This window comes from Arachis ipaensis, chromosome B10 (assembly GCF_059453495.1).
Source record: "Arachis ipaensis isolate K30076 ecotype BB chromosome B10, ASM5945349v1, whole genome shotgun sequence".
NCBI lineage: Eukaryota > Viridiplantae > Streptophyta > Magnoliopsida > Fabales > Fabaceae > Arachis > Arachis ipaensis.
In genome coordinates this window covers 149,599,323-149,615,746 of record NC_142435.1, presented here as the reverse complement: position 1 = coordinate 149,615,746, position 16,424 = coordinate 149,599,323, and the positions used below count along the sequence as shown (strand labels likewise).

General features: G+C 32.7%; 1 protein-coding gene across 1 annotated transcript; it reads left to right on the top strand.

Annotated features, from left to right (window-relative positions):
• Window positions 1-752: 752 nt before the first annotated feature.
• On the top strand, window positions 753-6,349 carry LOC107622625 (calponin-like domain protein). The gene is made up of 8 exons (XM_016324591.3): window positions 753-1,000; window positions 1,151-3,416; window positions 3,551-3,709; window positions 3,809-3,988; window positions 4,088-4,291; window positions 4,839-4,937; window positions 5,033-5,632; window positions 5,713-6,349. The coding sequence occupies exons 2-8, from the start codon at window positions 1,158-1,160 to the stop codon at window positions 6,046-6,048; spliced, it is 3,837 nt and encodes a 1,278-aa protein (XP_016180077.1). The 5' UTR covers window positions 753-1,000; window positions 1,151-1,157; the 3' UTR covers window positions 6,049-6,349.
• Window positions 6,350-16,424: the final 10,075 nt, after the last annotated feature.

Sequence of the window (16,424 nt, the reverse complement as noted above, 5' to 3'; positions counted from 1 at the left end):
CATCTAATGGTCCAAATCTAAGATAGTCGAATTTTATTCCAACTGAATTGTTCAATGTGTTATCTTCTATTTAGAGATAAATAATCTAGTTCATGATCATCGTTAGACATAAACGAATCTCTATCAATAACAACAATACCATTCAAATTTTAAACTAAAGAAATTTAGAAATTCGATTCAAAAAGACATTTAAATGCATTAATTTATCTATTTTAGTATTTGTAGAAAAAAAATTAAGTTAGATATATATAAAATGAAATTTAAAATTTAAAATTTAAAATTTTAATTAATTAAAAAAAATTCAAACCATATTTTTTACAAATTAAATATTACATATGTTGTTTCAAAAACAAAAAAAATATTAGATCTATAGGCGTAATAGAATAATACTAATTATCGCTATCAACTTCGGTTGTTTTTTAATTAAAAATGGTATATGAAAACAATATAGATAGATAAGTAAATTGGTGCATCGGATACACAGTAGTAGATAATCTGGCTCATGATCATAGTTAAACAGAAACGAATCTCTAACAATAACAACAATACCATTTAAATTTTAAACTAAAAAAATTTAAAAATTCAGTTCAAAAAGAAATTCAATTTAATATTTTTAAATTTTATATTTTAAATGCATTAGTTTATCTTTTCAGCGTTTGTTTGAAAGGAAAATCCAATAATGTAAAATAATTTCCGATCTTATCTAAAAGTTTGAGCTAAATGATATAAGATATATGATTAAATTCACGTAAAAACAAAATTAAAAAAATACCCCCACCCATAATCTCCTTCTCCACTTAACACTTTTCTGTCGGCTATTAAATTCCACCCCTGCACCCTGCATCTGCATCTGCATCTGCATCTCTCTCCTTCCAACGAAATCCCACGCATTCCTCTCTCTCTCCCTCCCTCTCTCTCTCTCTCTCTCTCTCACATCACTGATCTGACTCTCGATCTGTTCGTTTCGCACCGACGCCTGATCCGCATTCCTCTGAATTCCGTAAGTGAATCTCACCTCCCTATATTCCGTTTGATCTCGATTACGTTTCTATTGATCCATCACAGTGACGCTATTTTCCGTAATTTGGATCCTACAATGTTTCAATTTTGATGTCATTGTTTCGAAATCTATTTTTATTTTCTTGTGCAGCAACAACATGACGGAGGAGGAGGTGGTGAACGTGCGCGGCGGCGAAATCTCCGATTCCAGCGACGGCGATCGGCACAATATCAAGGTTAAGTACTGCAATGGCGATGCTGCTCACGAGAACGGTAGTGTCGCTGGCGACGGCGACGGGGCCGTCGTCTCCGGGAATGGCGGCGGTGATTCCGGTGCCTCGGATCTCATCGTCGTGGTAGAGGACAAGGTGGAAGGAAAGGCTCTTGGTGAGTCTGATGTGACGGTTTCTGAGGCTTCTCCTGTAGCTGAATGCGAGTGCGAAGAAGCGGTTAATAAGGAGGAGGAGAATGATTTGGAAGAGAAAACGGAAATTAGTAATGGAACAATCCCTGTCGGTTGGGGCGGTCAAAATGACGAGGGATCTGTTGTCGTTTTGGAAGACAATGCGAAGGAGGTTAATGAGACAATAACTTGCGATCATGAATTGGCTGTTCAAAACGGTGCGAAGAGCGAGATTCGCGATGGCGTTGATGAAGTCAACGGTGCTGATGCGAATGGAATTCAGCAAAACGGTGAGATTCACGGCGACGAGAAAAAGGAACCTGTGACCGTTGTAGAAGTAGATCGTACTGATGGGAACAATGGTAGTCACAGCGAATTGGAAAGTGTGGCTGTTGAAAACTGTGTGGTGAATAAGGAAGTTTCAGTTACTATGGATGTGAATGAGTTTGCTGATAAAGATGGTGAAAGCAAATCAGCGGAGAAGGCGCAGCTGGAGGCTGTTGATTCAGGTGGTGGAATTGAGGAAGGTGGAGGGAGTGTGTTGGAAGGAACAACTGAATCTACCTCTGATGCTGTTTCAGATGAGAAGGCTGTTGCACAGGAAGTAACAGATCGTGAATTCACGAATGTCGTTAACGGAGATGATCAAAATGGTTCTGCAGAAACTGAGAAGGATGAGATTCCTATTGGCATTGATGGAGTGCATGTTTCTGTAGATGTGAAGGAATGTGCTGGTGAAGATGCTCACACCGGTTCGGATGTGGAGAAGTCTGAGGCTGAGGCTGTAACTGATTCAAATAATGTGGATAAGAGTGTTGCTGGAGGTGATGTTCAAAACGGTTCAGCTGAGCAGGAATTGAGCAATGGGGTTCATGTTGAAGGTGGGTCTGGCTGCGAATTTGAGAAGCCTGAGGAGGAATCAGGAGAAGAACTGGTTGACAAAGTAGAAGACTCATCGGCCTTGAACAATTCAAATATATCTGGACATGGTATTGTTGTGCCTGAGGCTAATGCCAATGTGATGGAGAGTGAAGCTGAACCTTCAAAGATTGCAATGGAGAGTGATCCTGAGCCTTCAAATCTTGTTGTTGAGAGAGAAGCCGAACCTTCAAATGCTGCAGTTGAGAGTGAACCTGAGCCTTCAATCATTGCAGTTGAGAGTGATGCTGAACCTTCAAACGTTCCACTGCAGAGTGAACCTGAGCCATTGACCACTTTGGTCGAGCGTGAAGGTGAGCCTTCAAAAATTGTAGCTGATGGTGAACCTGAGCCTTCAAACACTCTGGTGGAGAATGAAGCTGAGCCTACGAAGGTTGCTGCTGAGAGTGAAGCTGAACCTACGAAGGTTGCCGCTGAGAGTGAAGCTGAACCTACGAAGGTTGCCGCTGAGAGTGAAGCTGAGCCTACGAAGGTTGCTGAGAGTGAAGCTGAGCCTACGAAGGTTGCTGCTGAGAGTGAAGCTGAGCCTACGAAGGTTGCCGCCGAGAGTGAAGCTGAACCTACGAAGGTTGCTGCCGAGAGTGAAGCTGAACCTACGAAGGTTGCTGCTGAGAGTGAAGCTGAGCCTACGAAGGTTGCTGCTGAGAGTGAAGTTGACTCTACAAAGATTGCAGTTGAGAGTGAAGCTGAGCCTTCAAACTTCACAGTTGAGAGTAAAGCTGAGCCTTCAGATGTTGCAATTGGGAGTGAAGCTGAGCCTTCAAAGATTGCCGTGGAGAGTGAAGCTGAACCTGAAGCTGAACCTTCAGCTGAAGGTGTACTTTGTGTCGAACGTGAAGCTGGCAATGTTGGAGATGAAGAGACAAAACTAACTGAAGAAGGATCTAATACTGATGCTGTGGATGTACAAAATATGGGATCAGAGGTAGTGAAAAGGCCATTTTACTATTTGATCAGGATACCAAGATACGATGATGATGAAAATATAAAAGAACAGATAAAGATTGCTATCCAACAAGTAGAAGAGAAGACTAGGATTCGGGATGAAATTCGATCCGAAAGCCAGAATAAAAAGGTCAGTCACAAGGGCAGTAAATTTATGTTATTTGATAATAATAATAATAATAATAATAAGAACAAAGAAAACCTTTTCAATTATTTGAGGCCAATGTTTGATGTTTTACAACTTTTGCATGACGATGTGATCAGGCCACATGTAAGGAGTACAATCAAGAATTTAGAGCTGCAATAACAGCAGAAAGGGCTGCTCGGGACACACTCAAATCCAAACGCCAAGAAATGGATTTGGTTCAAGCCACAATGAACAGATTAAACAATGCAATTTCTGTTGGGGATATAGATGGCAAGGTATGCTACCAATTTTTCTTCTGGAGATATTTATAAGAACTTGAGTCTTTTGCCAGTCTTATGTTTGTTTAATTTTCTGATATTTAAACTTGTTGGCAGATAAGAAACATGGAACACATGATTGAGCATGAAACACTCCCTCTAAAAGAGGAAAAGCAATTGATACGTCAGATCAAACAATTGAAGCAGAATCGGGAGGAGCTGTCTTCTAGTATGGCGAAGCAGGATCAATCACAGAAATCTCTAGACGACAAGGAAAATATTGAAGAGAGCTCAAAGGTAATAATACATTCGGACTGCTATTACGTTTTCATGAATTGACTACCTTATTCTTTAGTCTATGAAAATGAAGTGATATCATTATTTTGATGTTTGCAGAAATTACAACTTTTGAAGAAGGAAATAGAATTGCTTAGAAGTAATGTTCAGAAGGCAGAGGCAGCAACCAAAGCTGCAAAGAAGAAATATGAAGATGAATGCAACATATTGAATGAGATATCAACTCGGTTTAAGTTTGCTGATGACGTTCGCCAAGAAGCATATGCGAAATTACAGACTTTGAAGAAACAATTCCATTTGAAGGTACGTGCATCCTTTTCTTATCGTTTTCTTTGAGATAACAATTATATAAAAGGTATGTGTTGGTAAGACTAGAGAAAGTTGATTCTTGGATAGTTCTGTTTTAATTATTTAAACTTGGGACCTGCTTTAAGTAGTTTTTTATGAGTTTGAACTGAGCACTAAAAATACACTAAATGGCTTCTATTACTCATAACAGTGAAACAATAAAAATACATTCACTGGACTTCACTCTACTACTGTGTGGTTTGCTATTCTAGTACACAACTGATATCATCCTTGGTTGCTTGCCATTCGATTTGTTCATCAAATTGCACACACCTTTTTGTTTTCAATATTAATATATCATCCATGGGAATCCACTTCAGTTAGTATGGTGTCTGGAGAGGAACATTTGCAGATTTGTGTATATCAGATAAACTTTTTATTCTCTTTTTCATATTAAAGCCTCTCTAAAATAGTACTAGTATAATTGCTGTACAGGATATAATTTTTTTCAATTTTTCTTGTGCCCGTCAGTTGAGTGTAATGCTTTTCATCTGTACTGCAGAGCAAATACTTTTGGGAATACAAAAATGCTTCGAAGAAAGGGCAGGACCTAGCCGCAGAAGGGAAGAAAGAGGAACTGCAATGCTTCTGTATGGATCAGGTAATCTTTTCACCCAGACAGATTATCTGTTCTTTCTTGCAATCTTACTATTAGCCAGTAAATGTGACTTGAGCACTTACCAATAAACAATTTAGGTTGAGCGAATGATGGAGCTGTGGAACAAAAATGATGAGTTCAGAAGGGACTATGTACGGTGCAACACCAGGAGTACACTAAGGAGATTGCAAACCCTGGATGGCCGATCACTGGGTCCTGATGAAGAGCCACCAGTAATTCCGAGTTTCTTACCCGAAAGAGTATCCAAAGATAATTCTTCAGTCTCGCAATCAACTCTCGATCAAGAAAAGAAACCAACACCAGCAGAATCTGTTAATAAAAAGGCTGAATCAGCCCCAAAGGCAGTGGAACAAAAAACTGAAAAAAGTCAGACAACCAAAGCTAAAAAGGCTGCAAAAGCCACTCCTTTGGAGAAGTCAGTGGCTGCAATTCCTCGATGGGCAGATGAGCCTGAAGATATACCTGAAGAACCAGTGCGAACAAAGGAGGAAGAGGAGCAGATCTTAAAGGCCGAAATTGCAAGAAAGGAAGAGGAAGCAGCGAAGTTGAAGGAAAAGCGAAGGCTAGAGGAAATTGAGAAAGCTAAGGAGGCAATGCTTCGGAAACAGCGTAATGCTGAGAAAGCCCAACAAAGGGCTGCCTTAAAGGCACAAAAAGAAGCCGAACAGAAAGAAAAGGTAAATAGCATCAACATGATTTCAACTCTATAAAAAGCATATGTCGGTTGTTGTATAACTGTGCATTCTTTCTGATGCAGGAAAGGGAGAAGAGATTAAGGAAGAAGGAAAGAAGAAAGGCTGCTTCCACTGAAACAGCAGAAAACACAGAACAAGAACCTACTCCTATCTCTGAGACTGTAACAAGGAGTACGGAAGAATGTGTTCAGAGTGAAAAACCGGTTGAGGTAACAAGAAGATCACAATATACAAGGCAGAGCAAGGCAAAATCTATGCCGCTCCCTCTTCGCAACAGGGGAAAGAGGCGAATTCAGCCATGGATGTGGGCTGTGATCGCTGTTCTGGCTGTTGTTGCCTTGTTTTTCTTGGGGAATAACAGCTCTTTGAGATCTTGGCTCCAAGGTTCTGCTTATTGAGTATGATACAAAGTATAATCTACTTTTTATTTTACTTTATTTTTTAAACTAAGCATTACTAGACTACTAGGTGTTTGCCGGGGATGTTACCCTTATATTTATTACATTTACACTTTACATACATACGTATAGGAGCAATTCTTTCTTGCGCTTACATTTTTTTTTTACTCCGGTTAGTTTTGATTATTTTCTTTAGACCGAGATTTGTTTATTTGCGGGGTGATGTGATTTATATTGCTTATTGCTTTGTTGCTGTGACCATTATGGATATGGTAATAAATTATTATGATTGTGCCTTTTATATTCACTGTTATTCCTTTTTCTTTCTTAAAAGTGGTTTCTCTCTTCTGTATATTGATAAATCCTCTTTGATACATAAGTCGTCTTAAATAATCACAATTATTAGATAGAATAATATTACACATTCAAGTTTTTTTTTGTTAATCAAGTTGGTTTAATATAACAAATTAATTATGATTAGCATTATTTTAAGTTTTATTATTTAATTTGATTGGACTTGATTCATAAAAAGATTTGGATGTGTAACATTATTCATAATATAAGTAATATTGAATGACTTTTGTGAGCTGATTATTGGTTAAAGAAAAATTAGTTTCCCAGTAAATAAGGTTATTTGTAGTTTAGCAAGTGAATTTAGTCTACTTTGCATGCTTGTGATTTTAAAAGGGTATAAGAGGCTATGCCTATGCGCCTGCATTTATGATACCAAGTGGTAATCCCATAATTTGTTATGAGCTATGCCTATGCGCCTGCATGTGCATGGACTTAGCATGAAGGAACTACTTGTTCTTTTTAGTTTTTGCTCTGTACAAATTTATGGTCAAAATTCCTGACTTAGTTTTGGGTTAAGGAAAGTTTTCTTAAAAATGATAATTTGAATATTGTTATATGTAGAATTTGATGAGTTGTAATTCAAGTGAAGCTTTAAGTACTCTTGAGATAACTATATAGTTCTTGATAGTAATAATAATAATGTAACACGGTAATCCAACTAATCCCTGTGTGAATACTTAATAGATGACAGCTATAGACCTATAGTTATGAAGACAACTATTTTATGCGATATATCGAGTGTCAACCTAAACACATACATGCCACCTAATTATGAATAAGTAAACTAAATCTCTAACATAAATAAGTAAAGGGAAAGTATGAGAAATCAAATGGAATATTTGTACAATGTGTATGCTACCTAATTATTTTTTTTTCCCGCATCTTCTATTGCATATGTCAAAAATAGAAATACAGTTCTTGGCAATTGAAATCTAATCTTAGTATAAGCAACAGTTGACCAGAATAATAGTATAACAAAGAAAATATGTGGCAATCTCATTTGATTTCACTTATATCGCAAGTCAGTATCATCTCAATAATCTTCCACATTATGAAGCTTGTATTGCATTAATAATTCACATGTCTTCATAAACACATATAGCCTCCCATGTATCTTAATCACATCACATGTATGCATCACTCCCTCATTATTATTCCACTTATATATACATGGAAAAGTATAGGTATGTTCAACATATTGGATGATAAGCAACTTAACAATATGTCCATAATAGTATAATACTCCATATAGCTGATGGGTGCGTAATCTGCGTATCGAGTGGATCCATGACATCCGACCTCATCTTTTATTTTTTTCTTCCAAAGATACGTAATTATATTGCTTTGTAAAAATAAATACTCTGTCCATTATAATGACAAAGACAAAAGAAAAAGAAGATCTCCCACTTTGATAAACATTAAATATTAACAAAAAAAAATGTTAGGGCCAACAATTTTGGTATTTTGTAACTATTAATAGTGTTTTTAATAGTGTGAGATTACATCTAATGGTAAGAAATCACTCACTTTTATTTTGATGGTTAAGTGCTGGTCAAAAAACACCAAAATTACTGGTCCTCTATACTTTTCTAAAGAAAAATTAACAAAAAAGATTGGAGATTCACAAAAAATAATATTCTATCACTTGAGTCATTTTTTACTGGAGCTTTCTTGTTGTTTCCATAATTACTGTTGCCGCCAGCTTCTCACCTTCAAAGAGCTCCAAATTTTTCGCATTCCACAACTCTTAACACAAAGATGTAAGAAGAGTCATAGAAGATTGTCCTCTTTTGATGCCTCTACTTGCCGTATATCACCAGACTGCACACTCCATGGTTCCATATTTATCACCTTACTAAGCTCTTCACTAAACTTTCAAGCAACTTCTAGTGTCTTAAAGGTTTCAGGAATCTTCCAAAATTGGGCCCAACTATGGACATGGAGAGCATAGTCCTTGAAAAGCCATGAAAACCTCTCTCAATTCTCATAATATCTCATTCGATATCGATAAAGAATTAGAATTGATTGTGATCAATCTCCTTTACTCGAAACTCTTATGGTCTCTCCCAAATTGCTTTAAGTGTTCCATCCATGATTCGAGTTAAAAGTGATTTATTAGTAAAAAGTCTTTCAACCAGTAATGTAGTTGTGAATAATCTCCTTTGACAATTGTATTATATTATCACTCTTTTCATTCTTCAAAGGAACGGAATCAATTAAATTATCTCAACTTTCTGTCATGATTCACGGAAGTAATGCCAACAAAAAAATAGAAATGAAATTGAGGTATGTATAAAAAATATTTACTTTGACGACACAGAAATTCTATTAAATTAAAAATTCTAACAAAACATATTGACTCTTGATAGTACATATCCTATGAATTTAGAATCAATAATGACATTCGACTTCATCTAGTAGAATAAGATTTTATTATTGTCATTATTAAACTTTAAATTCAAAATTTTTGATAAAATTAATAGTAGGAGATCACACATTACTCCTTCAATTATTAAAAAAAAAAATATGAGAGAATCTATTTCTATTTCTTCCTCTTCAAAGGACTAGGACTCTAGAGATGAAGTTTCTAAAGTAGATTTATATCTTTCTTTAATTTTATAAAATTTATGTAGTATAATACATTGCATTGTTATATGTTCATATTAATAGGCAAGATTTGTTTACAGAATTGGTAATAAACGAATTTCGAATTCCATACAAATTTGAGTTCAATCATTTTTATTTACGGGTGTAAAATTATTTCAGTGAGGTATCAATAAATATTTTTATAAGTATTGAAAAAGTCTGAAAACAAATTCTATAATATAATTTGAGTTCAATTTTCCCTACCAATATAAGAAAATTTAAGCAAGTGATTGGTAAATACATTTAAATTTTTTTTATAAATACAAAGTATATATTTTTTATATATAAAATTTCTATAAATATACAATTATTATTGACTAAATACTAATAAAAAGTGAACACAATAGTAATTAAATGGCATCAATAATAGAGTTTGACTATACCTCATGCTGAGTCATACAATACAATGAGGTTTTTTTTCTGAAATAAAATAAAAAAATTTATTATTTACTTAAATTTTATTTTTTTATTTTAATTTTTTAAATAATTTTTTTGTGTACTTCTATATATTTTTGGATACCATGAGTCATGATAATAACTTAAAAATTTAAGTTTCGTGTATTTTGAAAATACTTAAAGTGAAATTCATGGGAGATGTGACGAACTTTTGCTAAATTCAAAAAAAAAATTGTATTAAGAGAATTAAAGTTAAAAAATTAAATTTAAATAAATAATAAAATTTTTTATTTTATTTCAGTAAAAATTCCAATACAATAATATTCGAAGGAAAAGTATAGGTAAAGAATTAAAATATTAAACAATGTAAACAATAGATATATCAGATGTTTATTTTATTAGTGTACGGATACTTATTTTAATATTAAAATTTAAAAAATTAATTTAGAGATGTAATATATTTTTATTTGATTAGTAGTTATTCATATTGTTCAACAAATTCATTGTCACCTAACATTCTCCATATCCGAATTGCTAATAAGTAATAAACTAAGAAGTAATAACGATTTTACCCCGCCACATAAGCCGACCAAAGTTGATGTAGTACAATAGTACAATAGGAATCTCTTTTTCAGAAATCGAAAGATGGAAGAAGTTCATGCACCTAGTGAGTAGTGACTAGTGTTCAATTACCATTCTTCAACTGAAACACGTGATCACCTTCTTAAATCTTTATGTACGGCATCCATCAGGCCCCTACCCTATGCCTATATAGGGCATGGAGGGGAAGCTTAGGTGTATCCTTGTAAATATAAAACCTTTAACATTATTATTTAGAATTTCTTATTTTTAATATTACAGTGACAGTGGTATTTTTTTAAAATGTGGATTGTTGAAGTGTTATACTCAAATGTGGAATCGTTTAACTAGAGAAGCAAAAATCAGATCGTCTAATTTATTAGAAGTACAGAAATTGGACCGTCCGATTTATAAGAGGTACACAAATTGGACCATCCGATTTGTGTTAAAAAAAATTAAAAAATTTGAGGTACAGAAATCGGACTTCTGATTTGTGTACTTTCCTAAATTTTAAAAACACAAAAAATTATAATATTAAAATATATCACCACTTCTACTTCCATAACAAAAAAATATATCCTATATTTATTTCTCTTAATATATGTAAATAATTAATTATGTGATTTGATCATTCAGAAAAAAATAATATTTATGTTGAAAAATATTATGATTTGTCTTGTGAATAAATAGGTTAGAACGGAAATATAATAGTGATAATAAATTAATAGGTGATAATACTTGTATAATTGATTATATTATCACTATGCATGTTTTTAAGAGTATTAAATATTTATCACATATATAAAAAATTGTTAACATACGTTAAAAATATAAAATATTTAAAATATTAGGAATAAAAATAAAAATAAAGTTGACCTAAATTTTGCAGACTAAGACATATTTTTATCCAAATAAAATATTATTAAAATTATTAAATTTAATTTAATTTTCAAATATTTCTAAACATATCTTCTATCTCTCGTTTTCTTTCCATTTGAGAGGAGAAAATATTTTGATATGAGAATCACACGTTATGTTCTTTCTCTTCGTTTCTTTTACTCTTACTTTTTATAATTTTCATTGAAAAATAATAATAAAACTTCCCAGCTATTACTATTTACTACCAATTTCGTGTAATTTTCTTGTTTAGGACTTCTGTCTAATCTAAGAAGCTAATACACGTATATTTAGCAAATAATTATTATGGATTCAAAAAAATATAATAAAAATGTGAGTAATTAAGTCTAGTTTTTTGATAAAAATATTTAAGCTTGTTTGATTTAAGAAAATAATTTTTAAAATATTTAGTTTTTATTTTCTAAATTCTATTACAATAATAAATAATACAATTATTTTCTAATTTCTCTCACAAAAAAAAAAGCGTGAGAATATATGGATGACGATAATTCATTTGGTTGGATGCGGCAAAAGCATTCCCATCCTAATCCTAAAAATCGTACATTTTCTCTTTTTTTTTTTTTTGTTTATTAAAGATAGGAGACTCGAATCCGCAAACTAGTATGAGGAGATTATGACATTTGAGCTAGAATTTATTGGTATATTTTTTCTTCTTTTTATTTTTATTTAATACAAAATAAAATTCGTATTTATTTATCTTTATATAAAGTTAATAATAAAAATTTATTAAATAATAATTTAATTAAATCTGTTAAATTATTTAAATTTTTTTTATTATTAATTTTACATAAAAATAATTACATATAAATTTTTGTTTGGTAAGATTAGACTTAGATGTGATGTTTTTGTTATATTATTCTTTTTTCATACGGATATACTTTTTCATCATAGTTTTTTCCTTTTAGAAACTAACTATACTTTGTCTATAGTAGTTTTTATAAACATTCACTTCTAATTAAACACTTAAGAGCAGGTCATTTTTAATTATAGTTTAGTTATTATACACTAATAATGTAAACTATTTAAATCATGCTTCTTTCTTTTAGTTCTCATCTCATTTTAAAAAATCCAAAAAAAAAAAGTTATTTAGACAAGCTAATATAAAGTTTGAAGTGTGGTTAAAATAGAACGAATTTATTCTTTTTTTTTAACATCATTTTGATGGTTCAATTTCACTTTAGACATAAAAATTTTAAAATTTTAGACTAGTAAAATGTGAAAATAGATTCTCTCAATTTTTTAAAAAATTGAAAAAGAAAAGTATAATCTCTCATTATTAATTTTATAAGTAAAATAAAAAATATAAAAAAAATAATAACAGATTAAACAATTAAAAGGATCATTCTCACAAAATGTCAATCACAGAGTCATATCTTAATAGTGAAAAAATTTAATGTAATAATAATTAATTAAACCAGGTGGTAAAATTTTGTGTTAGTAAAGTAAGTCAATGCTATCTTTGTTCTTAACTAATTGTTCATTTTACTTTTGTGGTTAGATACACTGAATTTTTTTCCAGTATATACTTACACAAATAAAAGTACCAGTAAATTAGTAAGGACTAAGGAGCAAAGTAAATCAATAAGCCTAGATGAGTACTTTTCATTTAAGAATAAGTGTTTATTTTTAAATTAACTGTTTACTTAATTGATCAATGTTTACATTTTTCTTTTCCTAGTTACACCCGTACGAATTCTATCCTAATCAATTGAACTTTTTTTTTTTAATATTGGGCCAAAGGTGGTGTTACCCACCAAAATGATCAAACAGGAAAATTTAACGTCGCTATGGGAACCGTCAAATACTGGAAGGAAAACGTCAACGCCGTTATGTGGAAAACGTCACTGACGTTTTGATCAAAACGTTATCGACGTTTTGTTGTGCATGATCAACACGTGGCAGATTTCTCTCTCTTCCCACACATTGATGAAAACGCCAACTCTCTTCTTCCTTCATTCTTTCTTCCTCAGCCCATAATATCCATAGTCTTCATTCTTTCTTCTTCATTTTGTTTACCCCACATCCCCACAACCAGAAAAAACGGCAGCCCCACATTCCCGCAGCAAGGAAAACGGCAACAGTTAAAGATAGAAAAAGGTTAGCATTTTAAATGTATTGTTAGTAGTTAGTTAGGATTAATTTTATTGTTTTGAAGTGAAAGTAAAAAAAAAACAGTATATAATATTTTTAAAATAATTTTTTGATTACGTAGATGAATAAATTAATTATTAGTTCTTGATTAGGAGTAGTTAAAAATATATTATCTTTGTTATAGTTATAATAATAGTAAATTGTTAGCGTATCGTTAATATATATTATTCGTTGAAGGTTAGTATTTTTTTTTTAACTTTAATTTTGTTTAATTAATTTTTTTAAAAAATAGAATTTTTATTAATTTTAGTTTGATTTTATATAATTTATGTGAGAAAAAGGTTGCTTTAGAATTTTTGTTTAGTTTTGTTTTAATTTTAACTTTTTTGAGAAACAGACGTTTTTAGTAATTTTAGTTATATTTTAAATAATTTATTCGAAAAAAATTTAATAATTTTAGTTTTATTTAAAATAATTGATTTCAAAACAGAATTATTTATTTAATTCGGATATAATTTTTTAGTGATTTAGGTTTTTAGGTTAAAATTTAACTAAAATATATAGCCTTAATTATTATCTAATGAGCCTGGGTTATTTTTTAAATTTTTTTTATATAAAATATTAGGTGTTTCAGTTTTTATTAGTTTAGATTTTTTGTTAATTTATATATGTAGTGCGTGAAGTTTTTAATAATAAAACTGAATATTTATTAATTATATATATATACCATTACGCTTTTTTATTTTATTTAATTATTGAAAAGCAAAATTATTGTTATTAAATTTTAGTATGTTTAGTAATTTTAGACATTTTTGCAATATATATTGAAAAATAATGATGAGATATTTAGATCGGATAATTAGTAATTTTTAGGATATGTATTTAGTAAATAGATTAAGAGTTATTATTATTATTGTTTTCAGTAAAAAAGAAAAAAAAATATAAGTAATTTTTTTTATATTATTTTAATGTAGCGTTAAAGACAAAAATGGGAAAACGTGACATCACACGTGCTGACGAGCATATATCAGAATATCTTCAACATCCTATATATGTAAGTAATTTTTGTGTTTACTGTTATGCTTAATAATTAATAATTCAATTAGTAATTATAAATTATTTGGATTTTTAGTAATTATTAATTATATTTGTTACTAAACCGAGTATTAGTTTGGTAATATTGACTAGTTCTGGTTAATGACGGTTAGTTATTATTTTTGTTATCAGGGTTCACGAAATTTGCACACTAGACACTTACACCAAATAGACTCATATGATGCTAGGGTGGAAGAACAACTCAGAGAGAGCGGATTCTATCATATATCTCAGATTGGAAGGATCATGTCTCACGGTCCAACTATAGACGCACTAGTTGAAAGGTGGCGGCCTGAGACGCACACATTTCATCTTCCACACGGCGAGTGCACGATTACGTTGGAGGACGTAGCCATGATTTTTGGACTCCGAACTCACGGCTTGCCAGTTACTGGATCAACTGACCACAGCACAAGTGGGTTAGAGAATGAGTGCATGACCCAATTTGGTATTGCTCCTGGCCCGAACGACCATAGAGGAAGCGGAGTCAAGCTAGCATGGTTTCGCACCCTAAAGCGGCGCCAACATTTGACTGACGCAGTAAGTAGGGAAATTTATGTAAAATGTCACATAATGTGTCTATTTGGAACAACCTTATTTAGTGACAAGTCTGGAATCAGTGTGCACTGGAAGTATTTGCCGTTGCTTCGTGACTTTTCTCAGATTCACAAATTTAGTTGGGGTTCAGCTTGCCTTGCACACATGTATCGATCCTTATGTCGGGCATCTAGGTATGACTGCAAGGACATTGATGGTCCTATGCCATTGCTCCTTGTATGGGCATGGTTACGAATGCCGTCAATAGGACCACTGCCGATGGATACTAGCTTTCCACTTGCTCGCAGGTAAAATTTAGCTAAGATGTGGATTTAGTGATTTTTTCTGTAGTAACTGATATTACGAATGACTTATGATTTAATTTGATGTGCTGAGTGGTTGATGGTTGAAATGATTTATGAACTGAGGGAACCCTTAAGGGTGGTTAAGTCCAGTTTTAGGGGAGGTTATGTCCAAATTTTTATAAAAATATGAGTTGTTGCAATATGCCAGGTGGAATGATTATCAATCAGCTATCGAGCAGTATAAAAATACGATGCACGAGGAATACATACCGACCCAGGCACCGCACTATTCGTTGACACAAATACTAGGGACATCGACACATGATGAGGAACAGTATAGGCATATTATTGATTGGGTTCAAGGTCCTGAGTCATCTCAATGGGTAGATAATTTATTCTCTACCCAAGACCCTGTACAGGTGCCGGTGCCTCAAGAGGGTCCTGGTCGATTATCTTTGGATGCAAGTCGTCCACCGCGGTCCTTTTCTGAGTACTCTATGCCGAGAAGCTCTGTTGATTCTGGTAGGAGTGTCCATAGGGGGATTGGATGTCGGCAGACTCCGACACGGATTTCTATGCCCGAAGAGGATGAGGAGGAGACTGACAATGTGGTTGAGGAGACTAGTGCAGGGGAGCATGAAGTCGATCAGCTCGGTTTAGTTCCTGATGCGGTTGATGAGGGCGGTACAAGTGATGAAATGGTTGACGAAGCTGGTGCAGGTAATTTGATTGTTATGCATTGAATGGGATTGATATTTATGTTTATGATACATTATTTAGTGATATAGTAATAATATTGTGTTAAATTATTTTTGGCTGTTGATTTAGGTTTGCTATTCACCCTATTGTTTCTTGATTAGGGTTAGTATTCATATTATTGATACATGAGTATTGACCAGGGCTAATTTTTGTTATCATTCAGGTGCCCTGGATAAGGGATATGACCTTAGGATTGACCCAGCTCGTAAAAGTGCCTCTAGATGGTCTCCGTCAACCATTAAAAAGAGGGTGAAGAAAGGATGTTCCAAAATGGCACGAAGCATGAAGAAAACTTTCTCTAAATGAACCATTGTAGTAATATTTATTATACATATGTAGAGAGACTATTGTTTAATGATAGTGCACAGTAGGGTTTAGATTGTTGTGAACATGGTTGATGAATTGTTGAGATTGAAAGAACCCTAAAGGGTGGTTAAGTCCATTTTTAGAAGAGGTTATGTCCGAATTTTTTTAAAAATGTAAGAGTTTAACTATTGAATTGTGTGAAATGTGACTTGAAAGAACCAAACTTCAACTGAATATCACCTAAACAAGTTAAATGGACAACACTAAAAAAGAGATTAAATCAATTACATGGATACAACTATAAATACGAGCAACTGAGTTAAATGGATACAACTAAATACAAGAGTAAATAACATAAATGGGACAATAAAAAATCAGCCAAGTTGACAA

What these genes read in the sequence shown, in the direction of transcription:
- LOC107622625 (XM_016324591.3), top strand. Translation starts at nt 1,158, where the DNA reads ATGACGGAGGAGGAGGTGGTGAACGTGCGCGGCGGCGAAATCTCCGAT. An exon ending in AGAAACAATTCCATTTGAAG is followed by an intron (nt 4,292 to 4,838) that starts GTACGTGCATCC and finishes TCTGTACTGCAG; the next exon opens with AGCAAATACTTTTGGGAATA. An exon ending in AATGCTTCTGTATGGATCAG is followed by an intron (nt 4,938 to 5,032) that starts GTAATCTTTTCA and finishes TAAACAATTTAG; the next exon opens with GTTGAGCGAATGATGGAGCT.